Genomic DNA, 20,763 nt, shown 5'->3' on the forward strand with positions numbered 1-20,763 from the left:
TTCTGATGTGATTTAGTATCAAATTTAGAGGTAATTTCTTGAAAAAGTATTTTTTAACTGAGCTCTAAAGAGTGAATAGTAATAATATGGGTGAAAGGGATAGATCCCAGGGTATAATATACAGAACTAGAGGCAACAGGGTGTGTGGTGTCCTCAAGGATTGAAAGAAGGCCCGTAGGGCTAGATCAAGGAGAAGGAGAAGAGGTGACATGAGAAGACACTGAACTGTTACACAGCAAGGCCATGTTAAGAATTTAGCTTTCTATTTTACCAGCAATGGGACCATATTAAAGGATTTTAAGCAAAAAACAAACAAACAAACAAAGAACAACAAAAAACTCTAATTGTATTATTATTTTTATTTATTTATTTATTTATTTTGAGATAGAGTCCTACTCTGTCGCCCAGGCTGGAGTGTAGTGGCATGATTTTGGCTCACTGCAACCTCTACCTCCCCTGTTTAAGCAATTCTCCTGCCTCAGCCTCCCAAGTAGCTGGGATTACAGGCACCCACCACCAAGCCTGGGTAATGTTTTTTGTATTTTTTAGTAGAGATGGGGTTTCTCCATGTTGGCCAGGCTGGTTTCGAACTCCTGACCTCAAAGTGATCCACCTGTCTTGGCCTCCCAGAGTGTTAGGATTACAGTGTTAGGCATATGAGACACCGCGCCCAGCCTTTTATTTTGTTTTAATTACTCTGGTTATATCATAAGATTGGACTAGAAAAGACCAAAATAGTAGTTCAGGTGAGTTTTGTTGGATAGCTTAGGCCAGAATGGTGGCAATAAAGATAGAAGGAGGTAGATGGAATGGATACATAGTTACAATATAAACACTAGGGAATTTGGTGGTCAATTGTGTATTTCAGGGAGGAAAGACAGGAAATATGTAGGTTTCTGGCTTTCCAAGTGGACCTAGAGAATATTACCATTGAAATTATGATCCTAAGATATGTGTCAGGTGACATGCACATTGTCGTAGATTGCTGGGTTAGTTACATTTGAATTGTAGATTCCTTAGTAGACAAGTAACTAGCAACATTATTAACTGCTTTTTGGGAAAGTGGTAATGTTTTTAGAAAGGAAGAATAAGAGGAAGAGTAGGAACCTTTTCTGAGTATCTGTGATATGTCAGGCATTGTGCAAGGTACATGGGGTGAAATAAATGTATGTTAGTATTCTGGTAAACTTTAAGTTAAAGAGCTAATCTGCATCAGGACCTCTGAGTCCTGCCACTATGTTTGTCCTACGTCATTCATTGTTTTGGGAGGCTGTCTTAGGCTTTGTAGGATGTTTATGGGTATCACTTGCCTCTGTCCACTAAATGCTGGTAGCTCCCTGCCTTCTCCTTCTTCCCCACTTCAGTGTGACAGCCCAAATTGTCTCCAGAACCATTGTTCTACAGAAAAATGTGAGATATTTAAGTGGAGGTGAAAAGTTCACAGTATTTTATGTAACCATTAAATATATTCTAAAAATGGCCCCCTTTATCTCTCTATTTTTATGTCTGAAAAGTTGAAAGACGTAATGACAGGCTTTTATGTTAAACTCAATCTTTTCCCCCAAAAGAAATCATACCTAGTATTAAAATATCCTAAGACTTAATTGTTGGAGATATTATCATTCATGAGTATTGATGTATACAAATTCTCCAATATACCAGTGACTGGATTTTGTCAGTTCAAATATACTTATCTTCACTACTTGAGAATTTGGGCTTTTGTATTTGAATAAAAATGTGTTTCTCCCAAATGTTTTTTTTCTTCTTCTTTAACTCACTTCCTTACTCCATTCATATTCTCTGGAATGTGGTGTTTACAATTCTAGTCTATCAGATCTGTTAACTAAGCTCTGCATTCAAAAAGTACTATAGATGAGAATGGAAAAAAATCACCTCAATTTAAGGATTCATTAGCATTTAGCTACTAGCAGTGACAACATGTCTATAAATGAGCAGAAGAATTCCATAGGCAAGATGATTTCATTTTAGCCCATTTAAAAAAAAAAAGCAGTTCTCTGATATTTGCTAACAGGATTGGTCCTACTGTAGATACATTTGCTTTACAATAACATATTCTACAGAGTCAATCTAAGAGTTTGTAATACTGAAATTATTTTGGACCCAAATACCATAGCAATCTTCTATCATTATATATTTTTAAAAATTAAATGCTTCTGAATGGCCATACAATTAAAGTCATAGGACAGAAAGCACTTTAAAATTCAATTTCTCTGCCCCTTTGCCAGAAAGGGTTATATCTAAACTGTTGTGGCCAAATGGAAATAAATCCTATTTTAAAAGACCTCTAGAGCCCGGGCGCGGTGGCTCAAGCCTGTAATCCCAGCACTTTGGGAGGCTGAGGCGGGTGGATTACGAGGTCAAGAGATCGAGACCATCCTGGTCAACATGGTGAAACCCCGTCTCTACCAAAAATATATATATATAAAAAAAATTAGCTGGGCATGGTGGCGCGTGCCTGTAATCCCAGCTACTCAGGAGGCTGAGGCAGGAGAATTGCCTGAACCCAGGAGGCGGAGGTCGCGGTGAGCCGAGATCGCGCCATTGCACTCCAGCCTGGGCAACAAGAGCGAAACTCCGTCTCAAAAATAAATAAATAAATAAATAAATAAATAAATAAATAAATAAATAAATAAATAAAAAATTAAAAAAATAAAAGACCTCTAGAGACATCGTAGTTGGCACCAATTCATGGTTCAGTGATCTTTACTGTTAACTGCTTCTTTTCTAGACTTTAAGTTTTCATGCTATTATTTAGGCCCATATTGTCTTTTCCTCCGGCCGTAGTAGTTTTAAGGATTGGCCGTTCCTGATCCTTATTAGACCTAATCTGAAGACTTACGTATCTGTTCAACTAATTTATTTTCTTAAGATGAAAAACGTCTTTTCCTCCAACCTCTGTATAATGGTCTTTCTGACTGACACGTGTGTCCTGAATATGACAAGCAGATAGAAGATAAGAGGAATCTTCCTCCTCCTTCACTTCCTTCCTTCCTCCCTCTTTTCTTTATTTCCTTTGCCCTTTCTTTTACTTCCTGTTTCTCTTAACGTCTTATTTATACCTGAAGATTACTTTCTGAGCAATGTATACTCAAGATTTTGAAATAATTCAAGACACAATTTGGAACTCTATAATACCACATTACAAAAGGAAGAAAGTCTTCTGTTCTAAGTGGTAGTGGCTGTGTGTGTGTGTGTGTGTGTGTGTGTGGTCTGTGTGAGACAGAGAGAGACAGGAGATTCTTGTCAAAAATATACTGTTTTGATGTTTCAAAAAAGATGGATATTTTATTCAAAATATAAAGATTTCAAGTCTGAAATAATTAAATTGGTTTACCCTTAAAAAATAATTGCAGTACTTTTTATTGCAAAAAAAAAATTTTTCAAGCAGAAGCTAACAGGTGTTATCACCTGTTAGTTTCCAGGTCTTTTTTAAACTACAGCTAAATATTCTTAAAATATTTTTAATATGAAGAATTCTTTAAAACCAGTTTATATAGATGTATGTAGTGATGATTTTGGTAGTAACGATTTTAGGTTAAACAATTATTTATTGCAGCTTAAATGTAAAATCAAATGTATTTTATATCCTATTGCATATACTTCACCATATACTTCATTTGCTACTGACTAACCAGTAGAAAAATTTGTACAGAGAGTTGGATATTGTCAGGAGGTCTAGAAACCATTCTATTGTGAATCATCTGTGACCTTGAGAAAGTTATTTAACAGTTTAGGTTTTCTGTTTTCTTGTGCCAAAGAAGGTTAGACTGATAAGTTCTAAGGTCAATTCCAGTGCCAACATTTTATAGTTTTATTAGAGACAGAAACAGACAGGCTTTTGCCCTCTCTTAGCAAGAGAAGGGACTTGGGAGAGATGTGCTTCCAACCTTAAAAACCAGAAAGGAATTAAGTTGAGAAGGGTTATGAGAAGGATAGGAGTAGAGAGCCTCCTATAAATGTTGAATGTTAGGAGCTAATGAATGAACGGGTTCCAAGTTACTCTGCTTTTTTTTTTTTTTTTCTGATTCTTTCTGCCATACCCAACAGGACAATAATTAAAATCTGCCTCTTTCATAGAAAGGACAATCCTCTCTGTATGGAAAGGAAATCTTTGACCTGACCTTTGGAGAAATGTAAAGAAAGGAAGAATATGGTGAAAACTTAAATAAATTCATATAATTTATTCTTTAGCTGAGAACGTTAGGGATGGTAATTTTTTTCAAGTGAGTACAAGGATTTTATGTAGTCAATATTAATGACTTCTATTTGTTTACTAAAGGTAAATGAGAGGAAGGTTAAATTCTGAACAGACAGGCTTTCCTTTAGATAAGAGGACTCATTTCTTGGTAATCATAGTTGTTAAAAGCTTAAATTACCATTCAAGATAGAGTCCTTTCCAAATCTCTGATGTTTGAGAAGCTTCTATGTTAGATAATGTTCTTAGATAACTTTTAAGATCCTTAATAGGCTATAAAACATTTTTCAGTTATCACCTGTCATTGATGTGATATGGTCATTCATTAGCCTAAAGTTCTTAAACCCATTGGATTTCAATTAATAAAAGAATTCTACTCCTATGAGTTAACTGCTAGTAAAAACTATAAGCAAGAAAAGGGTTCTTGAAAATGTTTAAATTAGGTCCTTTCAAATAATTTTTTTATAATTATAAAAAATAATGTTTTGTTTTTAATATATATTTTTGAAAAGTTTTAGGAATTTTAAATTACCAAAAATACATGAAAGTATTTAGGAATCATTCTTCTACTTTTCTGACTTTAAATAAGGCTTTATTTTAACTGCTTCAGCCTCAAGGGATCAAATTTATTTTCACAGATTAATCCAAAAGATAATCCTATAACTTTTTGTTGTCTCAAAGCAAAATTCTATTGTTACAGTTTACCAGGTCCTCTCTTGGGTAGTGCCTAAATGTTTCTTACTGTCCTTTAAAAGACATCATCTGTAAGGTATCAAAAACTGTAACCGCGGTCTTTCCGTTCTGTGTTTTTGAGTCTGGGTAGCATAATTGGTGATGCGATCATGAACATTGAGCCTGTGTAAATGAGAAAGTTTCTTTTTAGCTTTTCTACCTAGAGTGAGTAAAAAATTGTGCTTAATTTGTTTTCTTTGGAATGAAAAATAAAGACATTATTTCACTCATGTTGATGGAAATGTGGGAATTAAAAGCCTCTTTCTAAATTACCTTGAAATTTTGTATATGGGACAGAAGTATACAATATAAATTTTATCTTTGTGTTGTAACTGTACTACCTAACAACAACCTTTAGCACTTATTTAAACTACAGGAATGAGTGTCAAGTCTAATTAATTTTGATTTGTTGAAAGCTATGGAAGTTATTTATTTGAGTAAAATATATTGTAGGTTTCTACTGGGCTATTATGAAAAAGTTCTGCATTTGATAGTAATTATATTTGCTTCTAAAACAGAGAGAAACAAAATAGCCATTTCCAATATTTTAAATATATATTATTTTAGCTTTCTCTATTAAGATGCCTAATGTTTCAATGTTGAAAACAGAAGATGTGATTATGATTTATAGATAAGATTATAGAGTTTTCTTGGTTCTCATAACTTACTTTTTTCTATACATCATCTCAATTAAAAATTTGCAAGAATTTAAATGTAACACCTTTTTAAAGGCTTTTTATTCAATTTATGGTCATGGGGCAGCAAAACCTGGATGCTTGTTAGAAATGCAAAATCTCCAGTCACACCTTTAGCCTATAGCATAATCATTTGTATTTTAACCAGCTTTCAGTGTGACTCATGCTTATTTGAGTATGAGAAGCATGGATTTCAATATCATAGAATATCATTGGCAGCATAAACCTTTTAAAAATTGTACTGATGATGGAGTTGTGGAATTTAATGTTCTTTTTTCTAAAAATGCTCAATTTTTTATGTCTTCATAGTTTTGGCATCTAGATTTATAGTGTTTTTAAACCCATTACATATTAGTTCTCTAACCTGTCATCTGGTGGCAAAATGTAAAGTTATTTTTAAATGTTTTATAATTTTATAGTTCTCATCCATTTAATCATAGTAGAGGATTTAAGCTTCATTTCTGTTTTTCTTAACTTATTCATGATTATACCTAAAATGCTAACAAATATTCATTCATGGATAGTGTGAACCATATATTCAAATATTAACATGTTCTTTATCTTAAAAGAAGAATCATTGTTAAGTCAAATCTTATTACTTTCTGTTTCATTTTACGTTTCCTTATTTTTATTTATTCCATGTTTTCTTTTCTTGTTTTGTTTTAGTTGGTTCTGGTAAGTTGACATTTTATTGGCCATCTTCTAACCACCGTGTCACTGTGACTGGAACTTCTCTTCCCCTTTCCATCCATACCCTTCCATGTCCTTCAACCAATCAGCCTCCATGTTTCACTTGTCATTGGCCACAAAGACAGACTGCACAGAATAGAGTCTGCAGGAAGTATGGGTAACTGTGACAAAGAGTAAAGGTAACGGGGTTGCTAACTTTATATCTTATTAAATTATGTGTGATCTGCATCCTTTTATTTCTTCTTTCCTGAAATAAGTGGCAGGATTGTGTCTTGGTTAAGTATTGCTCCAATTTATATCTCATAAGATTAAACAAAAATACATGTGCAAAATGATTTTGGTTCTTTTGGTTCAAAATGTATTTGTGAATTCGTGTGTGTCTATATGAGTTTTTATAACTATTGTTCAATAATGTCATTAAAAGTCCTGTTGGTGAGTAATAACCTTCCACTTAGGACTGTTTGCACTCATTTTTGTTTCCGTGTGTCAGATTCATTTCATTTTGTGTAGGAAATAATCTCATGATGTGTCTAAAGTTTATCAAAATGTACTTTGATAAACATTTTTCCCCATATAAAAAATGAGTCATCAAATTTCTAAGTGCTTACCTTGGAGAATGATCTAATTATTTTATAAGGTCACTAGATAGCAATTTTTAGATAATTTTACATAAATATGCAAAAGGGTATGCCAGAGAATAACATTGACCCTAAAAGAATCTCTCTCACTATTTTTAAGCTAAAAAGTTATAATGGGTCAGGTGTGGTGGTTCATGCCTGGAATCCCAGCACTTTGGGAGGCGGAGGTGGGTGGATCATTTGAGGCCAAGAGTTCAAGACCAGTCTGGCCAACATGGCAAAACCCTGTCTGTACAAAAAATACAAAAATTAGCCAGGCCTGGTGGTGCATGCCTGTAATCCCAGCTACTCAGGAGGCTGAGCAAGGAGAATTGCTTGAACCAAGAAGCGGAAGTTGCAGTGAACCAAGATGGCACCACTGCACTCCAGTCTGGATGATAGAGTGAGACCCTGCCTCAAAAATAGAAAAAAGCAAAAAAGTTACAGTAGTATTATAAAAGTGACTTTTCATATTAATGCAGATAGGATGGATTGTTCAATAATAGTGTAGTATCTGGCTGTTTGAAAAAATAGCTTTCTATATGATACCTTACAAAAAATACAAAAATAAAGAAAAAATTAAAGAATAATTTAAAAATTAAAGTACATACACAACAAAAATAAAGAAAAAAGAAAAAACAATACATGTAGACAATGAAATAACATAAAATAATAAAGGTATAAAAGCACAGGATGATGAATGAGTTGAATATTTATGTGACTTATTATGTATTATATAATCTATATTATATAATTTTATTAATACAACAATAATGCCTAAATCGATTAGAAAGACTATTAATAGAATGGAAGATAGTTACAGCCTATAGGAGAAATGGCTAAAACTGTAGCCTATCAGCAGTTCTTAGAAATAAAAAAAAAGTCTGAGCTCATGAGCACTAACTATACCCACAACAAATCAAATATCAACCACAAGATGGTTTGAAGAAAAATGTTTAACATTTCAAATCAAAAAATGTTGATTAAGAAGAGAATCTGTTCTTAGTTTGGCAGACATGTTACTGCTCACTGTTTGTGAGGTTTGGGAGAAAGGGCTATTTGTATGCGGTTAATGAAAGTATCAGTTGATGAAAACATTCCTGAGCATGGTTTAGCTGTATTTGTTAAACCCTGGATCTTTGCATATTTTCAGAACCTGTAACTCTATAGCTAGCAAACAATTTTTATTATACTTGTCGGAAGGATGTTAACATTACCATTATTTTTAACAGTAAAAATCAGAAATAACCTAAATTTAGAACAATTGAGATTGATTTAGTAATTAAAAGTAATTTTCATATTGTTTATTTAACAGTCTTTAAAATGATTTTTTTAAGTAGTATGACCCAATATCTATAATAGAATTCTTGGCAACTTTTCTTTTTTTCCCCTTTGTCTAATTTTATAGATTTTTACCTCTAAACATAAATGACCTTGGGAACATGATTACATATTTTTGATTACAGCAAGTTTACATATTGTAGCTTTTTTTGGAATAAAAAAATTCCAATATTTCATCATGAACATCATGTGGACACATATAATGAATGGCCTTCTCAGTCTAAATAGATCACAATGACAGATTGATAGATAGAAGCATATTTAGTCCATTAAATTTTTTCTTAGAGGTACATCTACTGCAACTTATATTTAACACACATGTAGAAGAGGGTTTTTAAAAGTTATATTTCTAAGACATATCTTGTGGTTGATGTCACTGTTGATGTTGGCTTCAGAATTTGCCTACAAAATATAGTAAATTCGTTTCCAGGCAAATATCCTGTGTGGAAGGATTGCTTCAGGATGAATGTAGTTAGCATAAGGGTTTGTATTCCTTGTTCTCAAATAAGTCTTTGAGGTTTGAGGAGAACTGGCATTTTATAAAAGAAACATAGATTCTGGCACATATTCTTAAACATGCTTCTGAGATTTAGAAAAGAGACCACCCGAAGTTTTTTACTTAACTAAGTGGTTTGAACATTTATATTTTCCTACTCAAATTCCCCGCATATTGGAAAGTCATATTCTCCCACTCATCTAATTAATCACTTGGATTTCTTTCATTGAAGCAAACCAAACTCCAGTCTGAATTTAGTTTATTATCCAGTCAATCTTTTCAATTTTTTTGGTCTGATTTTGACATCAATTATTCCAACCCTTGAGGAATAGAATGCTTCTGTATGGATTTGTACTGGAGGAAAATCCCCAAGCAATGATGCACTTGCCTATTATTATACCTGGATAATGATAGTGTTTGCTAAATTCATGAGTAAGCCATTCAATCACAATCACAATTTCTTAAAAAATTATAAGCTAGAACTTCAGTTTTACCAAATTGAACTTAAACTATATTTCCTAACTTTGTATTTTCTTCCCTATAAGTTAGAGGGCAGTTGAAAGCCTGTGACCTGATTTTTCAGGTCTCCTATAATTTTCTAGTCAAATGTTATAATTTCTACTTAACCTCAGTTTAAAAAAAAGAGTATAGAAGAAGAAGCACTAATCTAGAAGTTAGGAGATCTAATTACTTTCCTCAGTTTTGCCACCATGCAATCATCAAGGCGTTTTACATTTACTTTTTTTAAAGGAGGTTTTATATTTGAAATATATACATATTTTTAACATGTATATTAAATAACCTTTAATATTTTTTATGAACTACAAATGTAAATAACCAGAATTAGGGACATTTTAGCTATATTATTAAAATTTATAAATTGATAAAATCTATATCTTTATATTTTTATATATATATCAAAATATATTTTATGTTTGTATGTAATTAGATGCAACTGACCAAAAATATTAAACAAGAGACAAATATAAAATATTGACCTTCATTAACAAATAAAACTATTGTGAGCAGACTGATGACATTTGTGAACAGAATCTGAATATTATCTGATTCAGATTCACTTTAAGGAGTTTCCCTTAAGTGACTGATTTAAGTAACTCAACATACTTTTAAAGAGAAGGTTAGAAATAATGGAAAAGTCTTAAAAAGTAGAGTAGACGAATCCTGTCCTGTAGAAACTGTTAAATGGCACTTGAAGCATTCATTCATTCCAATGTGAACTGAGACAAGAGAGAAGAAAAATTAGGTGTTTAAGACAGCTGATAAGAAATGAATTTGGAAAGTGTAACAGTGGGTAAAAATACTTACTTTTGGTGGACAGTTTCCCAAGCCCAAGGCTCAGCCCAAAAGCAAGTATGGTTTTTTCCAGAAGTGACATCATCAGCACACCTAATGTTTTCAGCTACTGTTGTATTCAATGTAATTGACACAACTTTCTGACACTCTGTTTGCTGCTGGATGAAGTAGCCATTTAAATCGGTATAAATCAAACACTTCGGACAAAGCTGGCAGTATTTATAATGTCAGGATGAGCAGATGTTTCAAATTTGCCCTCATTTCCATATATATTCTGTTTGAACATGCCCTTGCCTATGTAAATGAAAGAGGCATTTGACTCCACTATTGCTTTAAATTCATTTCTATTCAAATAATTGGACTGAAGGTTTTAAATGTTAATAATTTGCATGGTAGCATTTCAGGAGATTTTGAGTTAAAGTAATTTTAAGACCTGTCTGCATCAGGAGGTCCTTGTGTGTATGATTCAAGCTCATTTACCTTTAAGCAGATCTAAATGAGAAAAGATCATATTTATTCATAAACAATTCAAGTATACTTTGAATGTATAGGATCAAATTGTAGCTTTAGAATTCCTTTCAATATGTGAGTTAACTTTAGGAGGTCAGGTAATAAAAACCTTCAAATAACAACTCTATTTCATTCTCTGACTATGAACCTAACATTTTAGTTTCAAAATAAGGACAATAATTATCATTAATGTTTTACGTACCATTTATAAATAACTGCAGTACTTAGAATATAAGTAATTGTCTCGATTAGTACAGTAACTACATGCTTTTTAATTCAGTGTCATTTGTTTCATCTTCTTTAGAACCTCCACATTTTGTTGTGAAACCCCGTGACCAGGTTGTTGCTTTGGGACGAACTGTAACTTTTCAATGTGAAGCAACCGGAAATCCTCAGCCAGCTATTTTTTGGAGGAGAGAGGGGAGTCAGGTACCACTTTTTTCTAACTTTTTAAAAATCAACAGAGATGGTTGCCAAGATGTATGAGAAGAAAAAAAAGCATATTACTTAGTCATGCAGCTGTCACATTAAGAGAACTGAGAAATCTCTGAGTGTCCAGAAAATTTTAGCAATGAGAAGGGAAACAAATTGTCTTTACTGCTTGATTTCTGAAAGCAATTTTCTCTATCTAGGTTTGGGACAGAAAGTGTTATGTAAAGTTTACCTTTATTTCTAGTTCAGCCATTTTAAAAAGAAAAAAAAAAACACTTCTTTCTCAACATTATTCAATTAATCGTCATTGTATTATTTGGGTATCAAATTATATATTTAAAAAGACTTATGTACATTTAAAACAGATGATAACTATTCAGTGATTTCTCAGAAAGCTTCAGGAGTCTAAATTGCCTTCTGAATCATCACCCTATATGGAATTCTCTTTAACAGAGATGCTGTGTTAAATATATTTGTTATGTTCAAATATGTTGAAAACTATCATATGTGGTCAACATTTGCTATCAAATATGACCCTAAATATTTTATGAACCACAATTTTTTATGTATATGGAAACTGAAATACATAGATTTATGCTATTTTAAACTCTAAAGTTCATTATTGGGCTTCAGTTTAATAAACAGAAAATCTTAGAAGAGTTTAAAATATCTTTTTGTCTCATCTCTTAATGATTTGCCTTCTTCAATAAAACAAAATGCGGTTGAGCACAGTGACTCATGCTTGTAATCTCAGCACTTTGGGAGGCTCAGCCAGGAGGATCACTTGACCTCAGGAGGTTGAGACTAGCTTGGGCAACATAGTGAGACCTCATCTCTACAAAACTTTAAAAATAAAAAAATAATAATTAATGGGGCATGGTGGTGAATGTTTCTAGTCACAGCTACACTGGAGGCTGGGGAGAGAGGATCACTTGAGCCCATGAGGTAGAGACGCAGTGAGCTCTGATTGCATCTCTACACTCTAGCTTGGGTGAAAGAGCGAGACCCTGTCTCAAAATATAAGCATATAAAACAGAATCTTTCCCTCTACTTATTTCTCATATGTGTAAATAAATGATTTTCATTTATTTTTAATAGTTACTTCTGGCCTTTTTAAAATTTTTTGCTAAATCAATTGTGGGTGTTTGTTTCATGGTCTTGTTTCTAATGTGCTCTCATGAATAACAGGTCATTTATTGGCTGTATTTAATATTTCGTAGGGAATGTTATCAAGTTCACTTTTGCTTTCACTTTGGTAGCCAAATATTGATTCGATTATGGTATATAGGCCCTTATTTGAATTCTAGAATCTTGGTGGGTCCTAACACAATCCTTTGGCTTCAAAGAACTAAATTTGCTGACAGCAAATTAGAGACAAGAAAGAATGAAATATTTTAATAGAGCAGGAAGAATTTTAAGTGCATTTTAGAAGGAAATCTTTGCAGCAAAAATAGTAAATCTACTGGAACCTCTTCTTAATAGAGTAATATTTTTGTGATTCATTTAAGTTATTTAAACATTACATCAAATTTTCAGATAATTTTGGTTTAGTTCAATAGTACAACTCATTTTTTCCCTAAAATGTTGTCATTGGACATGTATCCATGGCATAATACTTAAACCTTTATAAAATACTGTATATTAAAAGGCACCAAAACTTTTTAAAATAATCTATTTTGTTGTGATAGGGAAAATATTGCTATTTTTTATTTCATGAAATTCAATAACATGATCTATTATTTTGTGTGACATATACACTAGCCCTAAGAGGCATGATTTTTCAATTAAATTCAGTGTATGAATTTTAGAAAATCTATAACAGATATTCTCGCCATCTAACAGGAGAGACAAGATGTATGTTAAACGTTGGGTATAGGTTACTGAACATTTACAATGGTTTGCTAACAGACATGCTTATTGTGGTGCCAAAATAGTATCCTTGAATTTAATTTGTCAGAATTTGTTTACATTTTAGATTTTTAATATATTAAAGGTCCTAGTATTAATAATTATAGTAGTCATATATAGATGAAGCAAGACTTTTGTATTTGTTTTTCTAAATATGTAAATTTTTACTATAATGATAGTTAATATTTTTATATATCTAGTATTGCTTAAAAACTGATAGAAAAATATATATTAACCTTTAGAGTTAATTAAATTTTTAAATAACTTTATTTAAGGTTAGATTATTAAACCTTGTATGTGTATATATGTACATAGCTAGATATTTATGTGCATGGACATGTATATATGTGGGTATGTAATAGAAGAATGTTTAGCTTATTTTTGTATGTGTATATAGACAGACAAATATGTATCTGTGTATGTATACTATATGTATGTTTTTAAATGTAAATGTATAAATGCCAAAATGTTGGAAACTAACAACCAATTTGTATTTTCCTCCCTCTCAATTTCTGGGTTCTAGAATCTACTTTTCTCGTATCAACCACCACAGTCATCCAGCCGTTTTTCAGTCTCCCAGACTGGTGACCTCACAATCACTAATGTCCAGCGATCTGATGTTGGTTATTACATTTGCCAGACTTTAAATGTTGCTGGAAGCATCATCACAAAGGCATATTTGGAAGTTACAGATGGTAAAGTGTAAAGCATTTTATTTCAAAATGTCCAAGTGTGGCTTAGGATCCGAAGAGGGTACCAGTAGATATGCTTATTTCCAACTTTATACCCTTGTTATGGCTATTTATATATAAAATCTAAGAGGGTGTTGATACAATGGTAAGTTCAGAGTATTCTTATTTTGACTTAAATGTATCATAAATTTGTAGCATTCAGTCAGATTCCTAAAATATAGCAATTATCTAAGGAGAAGTTTAGCTTCACCTAGGAATGTTTCTATGTTTTGGAAAGCAAAAATTATTTTGTAATCTCTTAGTGTAAATTACCATCTCTTCTCTTTCCTCTATTATTTAGGAGATAAGATGAATCTTTAGGTCATAAGCCCAAAATCTAACAGCTCACAACTTATGATAATGAACAAGTTTTCTTCAATGTGATTTTATTCTGCCAACTCCCCTAAATATACTCAGTTAATGCCAAACCTATTATAAAACACAGTGCTGAACAAAATCTCCAAATTGAAAGATGAACAGTAATGATAATTTGAGAAGATAATGAAAGAAGAAGAAAAAACATATATAAATTTGTTTTATTTTGTATATCTTTTTCTTTCATATCTTATTTCACAGATTTACATATAAATATATGTACATGTATAGTATATATGTGTGCAGTCAAGAAAGAATTATAAGAATTTTTCTAAATTAAAAACAGAAGCAAAGCCAAGACAGTAGCAAGGGACTTGTTACTTCTGAAACGAAGTTTATTGTAGTGAGTGGAATTATGTTTTCACTGTCAATTCCAAAAAGTAGATGAAAGAGCAGTTAAGGAAAAAAACATCTTGTTTCTCAGGGAAGAAAATGGAGCAAGAATTAAAGAAGAGGAACAGGAATAAAAGATGCTTACTCTATATATTCAGTGTGGTTGATTTTGTTAAAACTTCAGATAATGATTCAAATAATCAATATAATAGTATAATAGCAGCTGCTTTATTTTATGCTTTTTTTTCTTTCGTTCGTTTTTTTTTTTTTTTGGAGACAGAGGCTTGCTTTGTCTCCCAGGCTGGAATGCAATGGCACCATCTCTGCTCACTGCAAACTTCACCTCCCATGTTCAAATGATTCTTATGCCTCAGCCTCCCAAGTAGCTGGGATTCAGGGGTGCTCCACCACACCCGGCTAATTTTAGTATTTTTTAGTAGAGATGGGGTTTCACCATGTTGGTGGCCAGGCTGGTCTCAAACTCCTGGCCTAGTGATCCGCCCACCTCACCCTCCCGAAGTACTGGAATGACAGGTGTGAGCCACTTTGCGTGGCCTAGCAGTTGCTTTTTAAATTAGAATCTGTGGAGTCATCTTTGACTTCTTGTCTTTCCCTATCTCTGTATCTATTCATTATCTTTTTAATGTGTCAGGTTGCCTTCATCTCTATTGCATCTCCCAGAGCTGGTCATCTGTAGTGTGAAACTGTAACAGCCTACTAATTCCATGCAGTTTTTGGTCTTCTCCCTAAATTACATTTTCTTATTGTTGCTAGAATCCTTTTTCCCTAGACTAGTCTTATTTTTCCGATTATGTGAACTGAAGTATAATAGTCATGCCATGAAGTAAGTAAATTAATGAAGCTTGATGAATTTATTCATGTAGTGACCATTCTAATGAAGATATTGAACATTTCCAAGATCATAGAAGGCTTCCATTGACCCTTTTCTAGTCAATAAGGCTCTTGCTGGCAGACATAATTACTTTTCTGACTTTTATCATCATTAATTCGTTACCTATTCTTATAATCTGGCTAAATAAAATCATACAGTAGATACACTTTTGTGTATATTTTTGCCTCAAAATAATGTCAGTAAAATACACTTAGGTTCTTTTTTGTTACTGTGTAGTATTCCATTGTATAAGTAGACAACCATTTATTTCTGTACTTTACTATTGATAGAGCATTTTCAGCTTAGGATTTTTATTAATAAAGCTCAGTATTTATGTACATGTCTATTGTAGGGCAGGTGCACTCAGTTATCTTGGTTTGCCTTTTGGTGGGCATATGTACTAATTCCTTTTTGTTTCCCATGTATTTGAGATACAAGTCTTCATCAGATACACACACACACACACACACACACACACACACATATATATATATATATACATATATATGTATATACTGTAAGTATTTTCTTTCTGGTCATTCACTTAATGACGGTTTTAGGGATTAAATAATTAATTTTGCTGAAAACCACTGGGTTTTTTTTTCCTATGGTTAGTGCTTTCAGTGTTCTGTCCTACCTTGAAGCCATGAAAATATTCTCCTGTGTCTTATTCTAGAAGCTTTATTATTTACACCTTTGAGATGCAAGTTTTTATTTACCTCAAATTAATTTTTGTATATGGTGTGAGTTCAAAGTCAAAATTCTTTTTATTTCCCCCTTATGAAAACTAAAAGTTCCAGCATTACTTATTGGAAAAATTATTCTTTCTCCACTGAATTGTAGTGGTATCTTACCACAATTCAAATGAACATAGATTTGTGGGCCCATTTCTGGTCTATCTATTTTATTTTATGTTACCCAAAGTGCTGGGAGTACAGGTATGAGCCACCATGCCCGGCCCATTTGTTGTTAATTATTGTAGCTTTATACTAAGTCTTAAAAACTGGTGTGATAAGTCTCCACCTTTTTCTTGTTTTGGGTTTGCTGTTGATGATCATCAACATTTTCTTACAAATTTTAAAATAAATTTGTCAAAATTTTACATGGACATACCCACCCCCTAAACAAACAAAAAAATCTGAATATTTAATTTTGATTTTATTTAAACTGTTGAATAACTTAAAAGTTAACATCTTAATCTAAGTCAAATCAGGGCAATAGTATATATCGCACCTATATTTCTTCATTATTTAGGTTTTTAATTTCTCTCAGCAACGGTTTGTAGTTTCAAGAGTAAAGGCCTTGCACACACCTTGGTACATTTATATGTAAAGTGTTTCATGATTTTTGATGTGACTGTATATATAGTGTGTATATATATACACATATAAATACAATATTACAGAATAAAATTATAGTAATGTAATTTTATTATTGAATTATGTAAAGGAAATGCTTGAATGTACAATTAACTTTTGTATATTAACCTTGTTTCCAGCAGCTTTGCTAAATGCACTCATTTTTGATAGTTTGCAGTTAGATTATTTTGAAACTTGTATGTGCAAAATGTGTCAGCTACACAAAAAAACAGTTTTACTTCTTCCTCTTAATATTTGTACCTTTTATTTCTCTTACTTGCCTACATTGCCAGTGACCTCCAATGTAGTGAGCAGAATTGGCAATAGTGGACATATTTTTCTTGATCCTAACTTCAGGGGGAAATAATTTAATATTTAACCACTAGATACAGGGACTTTTGTAGATACCTTTGAATTTCAGAAAGTTCTTGAAGAATTTCTTAAATCATCAGTTTCATTATTTGCTTTTTTTAGTGTTCTCAAGATTAAATGTATATTCCTTGATATGTGTTACCACTCATTATCTGCCCCGCTGCAGGCTCAGCTCTGAGTACTGTGCTGTTCACATGCCCTAATGGCTTGTACTTGCCATGTTTCTCTGTGTTAAGTCTCCTGCATGTTGTTTCCACCAATGTGAAACTTCATTTCCTTCAAGAAGCATTCCCTAACTCTTCAAATGCAGGTTCTATACTCCAACCACTGCAATATACACATACATTGCACCATATACCTTTTTGTCTTCTCCTTATTTTCCTATGTTCTTCTTTAGACATTGAGTTCCGTGAAGGCGGGACCCTTGCCTCTCTAGTCAAATTAAATGCTTGCCAGTATCCAACCAAGATCTCTCAAGTGGAAATTCTCAATAGATTTTTTTTTTTTTAATGAGTGGATGAAACAAAGAGAAAAGGAAGGAACAAATAGCTTTTGGTTAACTGAGAATTCAACACTAGTTGTCTCTCTCAAAACCTCAGACTCCTACCCCTGTATAAGTTACATATTATACATGTACTGGTTCCAATAAGTTAGAACGAACTAAAATATTTTTATAATGTCTTAAGTACATTACAGCCATTAAACAATGATTGTAAAAAACACATAGTGAAGTTGATGATTATGGTAACCAATATAAAGAGATGTTAGGAAATAGAATGACACATTTATTAATAATCACAACTTTGTAAAGTAACTTATATAGGTATACATAAAAAAACTTAAAAACCTATGCTACAGTAGTCTCAAGCATCTCCTATTTTTATAGTTATACTTTAAAGCAAAGGATTTCATGTGCCAACTGACATGACTTTATCACAAATTGCTTGTATTTGTGAGACTAGATCATGCATAGATCTTTTATTAAACTATAATAAACAAAAACAAAATCTCTAATTCTGTGAATTTGAGATTCATCCCTACTAGCCAATTCAACACTGAATGTTCTGTTTCACCCTGTAAGCTCTTTTGTGTTTTCTGTGTACTGTTTTTTAGAGTTTTGTTGGCTTTATTTTGGAGTTTATTGATATTGCACAAACAACACTATGGTGTCATTCTTCATGGGTAGAACTATAATTATTATGAGTACTGAAAATACCAATAATTTATACATTAACAAGTCGAGAGGATGGCAAATAGACAGAGTAGCTTGGGATAGTATTTGTCTTTAGCTTCTTGACCTTCTGTACTGTTTGCAAACAAAACAAAAACTAAGGCAGAATAAAACATGAAACACAGAAGTAGCAGCTGTCTTTAAAGTGTTCTGTTGCCTGCAGATGTTGCCTGTCCCCAATAGCACTTGTCTCAGAAACATATAAATTCATGTCTTCTATTTGACTGAACATCTTTCTTCTCTTTATTATATTAGAACATAAGGAAACAAAGTTGTTTTTTTTTTTTTTTTTTTTTTTTGTGACGGAGTTTCGCTCTTTTCACCCAGGCTGGAGTGCAATGGCGCGATCTCGGCTCACTGCAACCTCCGCCTCCTGGGTTCAGGCAATTCTCCTGCCTCAGCCTCCTGAGTAGCTGGGATTACAGGCACGCACCACCGTGCCCAGCTAATTTTTTGTATTTTTAGTAGAGACGGGGTTTCACCATGTTGACCAGAATGGTCTCGATCTCTTGACCTCGTGATCCACCCGCCTCGGCCTCCCAAAGTGCTGGGATTACAGGCTTGAGCCACCGCGCCCGGCAATGAAACAAAGTTAATGATTACTACATAATGTATAAAATTTAAAATGATTTGTATTCATCTCACAAAATTTATAGATATATAGTGCAAAGAGAGTTATATTTTATTTAGAAAAGAGATTTGCCAGTTACTACTTGATTTGGACAAGTCACTTGAACTTCTAGAGTTTCAGTTCCCTGATTTCTAAAATGAAATAATAAAATTTCTAGCCAAATTTATAGATTTCCAAGAGGTGATGCTTGCATTTTGTAAATGGATGACAGTTTTGCTCTTTACCTGTGATGTTTATTGGTGTGTAAATGTGACTTTTCATACATGAACCAATCAACATATGTATGTTATTTTCTGCTCTTTTTCACTTAAAATTATTTCATAAATATATTTATGTGTATTAACATAGACTTCATTATCATTATTTTTGAGGTGAAATTTACTACATTCTGACTATATACCCTCATTTTGGAGGGGTTTTGAAGTCTTTCATTAAATGTGTGGAAAAAACAGCTAAACTTTTATAACCCTGCTGTTACAGGGTTACACCACCTTTTATGCCTGTTACACTGCTTATACCATCACTACTTCCACCACTGTTATTTTTATACTGACAAGAATAAGCTACAGTGACTAATAACAAGTTACAGGATAAGCTTACTTCGGGCCAGGCACTATACTGGAAACTTTTTAGGCATGAACAATTTGAAATCTAACCACATCTCATTTTACTAGTGAGGAAACTGAGGCAGTGAATGTGAAGATGTGTACTCAAATTACCATAAGTAGCAGAACTGATGTGTTTGCACTCTTTAATAAGGTAGCTACTTACCATATGGGGGCTATTTAAATTTGAGTCTAAATTACTTAATATTAAATACAATCGCATATCCAATTCCCCAATTACTCTAGCTACACTTAAATGCTTAATAGCTTCTGGAGCTATTGGCTGCTGTATTGGAGAGAGTAGATATGGAACATTTCCATTGTAACGCACTAACATTTTCCAACTCCAAAGTTCGTGCATTGAATCACTTTGGTAAACATTTCTGGTTCTTACACTTCCTATTTTATTTCCTGATAATTCATTCTAATAATTTCGGTAGAAGATCCTAGACCTGAATATGAGGTTTGTCTAATTCTAAATGAAGATTTGACTCAAATGCAGTACATTCTTTGGTGTCTGTAAGTGTAAACATTTCACAAGTATCTTATTCCACTTCGTGATGCCACAAACTTTCATTTCTCTACCTGAAGACATCTAATTGCTTTATTAACCCTTAAATCTCTCTCTCTCTTTTTTTTTTTTTTTATTTTTTTTGAGACAGGGTCTCACTCTGTCACCCAGGCTGCAGTACAGTGGCCTGATCAAAGCCCAGTACTGCAGCGTTAACCTCCTGGGCTCAGGTGATCCTCCCACTTCAGTCTCTCAAGTAGCTGGGCCTGCAGGTGCATGCCACCATGGCTGGCTACTTTTTTATGTTTTTTGATGGAGATGGGGTTTTGCCATGTTACCCAGGCTGGTTTTGAACTCCTAGACTTAAGCAATCCACCTAACTAGGCTTTCCAAAGTGCTGGATTACAGGTGTAAGCCACAGTGCCAGGCCAAATCTTTTCATCTCTGATTTACATAATAGTTTTGTTTTTGTTTTTTACCAAAGAGAACTAGTGATGATATTACAAGCATATGTATGTCTGGCCTTTCGCAATTAGCTAAGCACTCCCTTATCTGTTTCATTTAAATCTTCATAACAATGCCCTGCCTGAGCTGTTTAGAAAAAAATTATTGTGCTTTGTTTATGGATTTAAAAGCAAAACAAAACTGAGGCTGAGAGAATTTAAGGAACTTGCCCAAAGATATATGGCAGATGCTTGAGCTGAACCTTTTCTTTTATTGCTTTGTTTTGATTAAGTATGCATTGTAAATTATACAAAAACAATGACATCAGT

General features: G+C 33.0%; 1 protein-coding gene across 13 annotated transcripts in view; it reads left to right on the forward strand.

Moving 5' to 3' along the window:
• ROBO1 (roundabout guidance receptor 1) overlaps positions 1 to 20,763 on the forward strand; it is a 1,154,664-nt gene that overhangs the window by 1,057,463 nt on the left and 76,438 nt on the right. For all 13 annotated transcript variants that reach the window (XM_002761303.7, XM_054248986.2, XM_054248983.2 and 10 more), the window contains 2 exons: positions 10,916 to 11,040; positions 13,475 to 13,646. In XM_002761303.7, coding sequence (XP_002761349.3) covers positions 10,916 to 11,040; positions 13,475 to 13,646 — 297 coding nt within the window. The remainder of the gene's footprint in view (positions 1 to 10,915; positions 11,041 to 13,474; positions 13,647 to 20,763) is intronic.

This window comes from Callithrix jacchus, chromosome 21 (assembly GCF_049354715.1).
Source record: "Callithrix jacchus isolate 240 chromosome 21, calJac240_pri, whole genome shotgun sequence".
Taxonomy (NCBI): domain Eukaryota; kingdom Metazoa; phylum Chordata; class Mammalia; order Primates; family Cebidae; genus Callithrix; species Callithrix jacchus.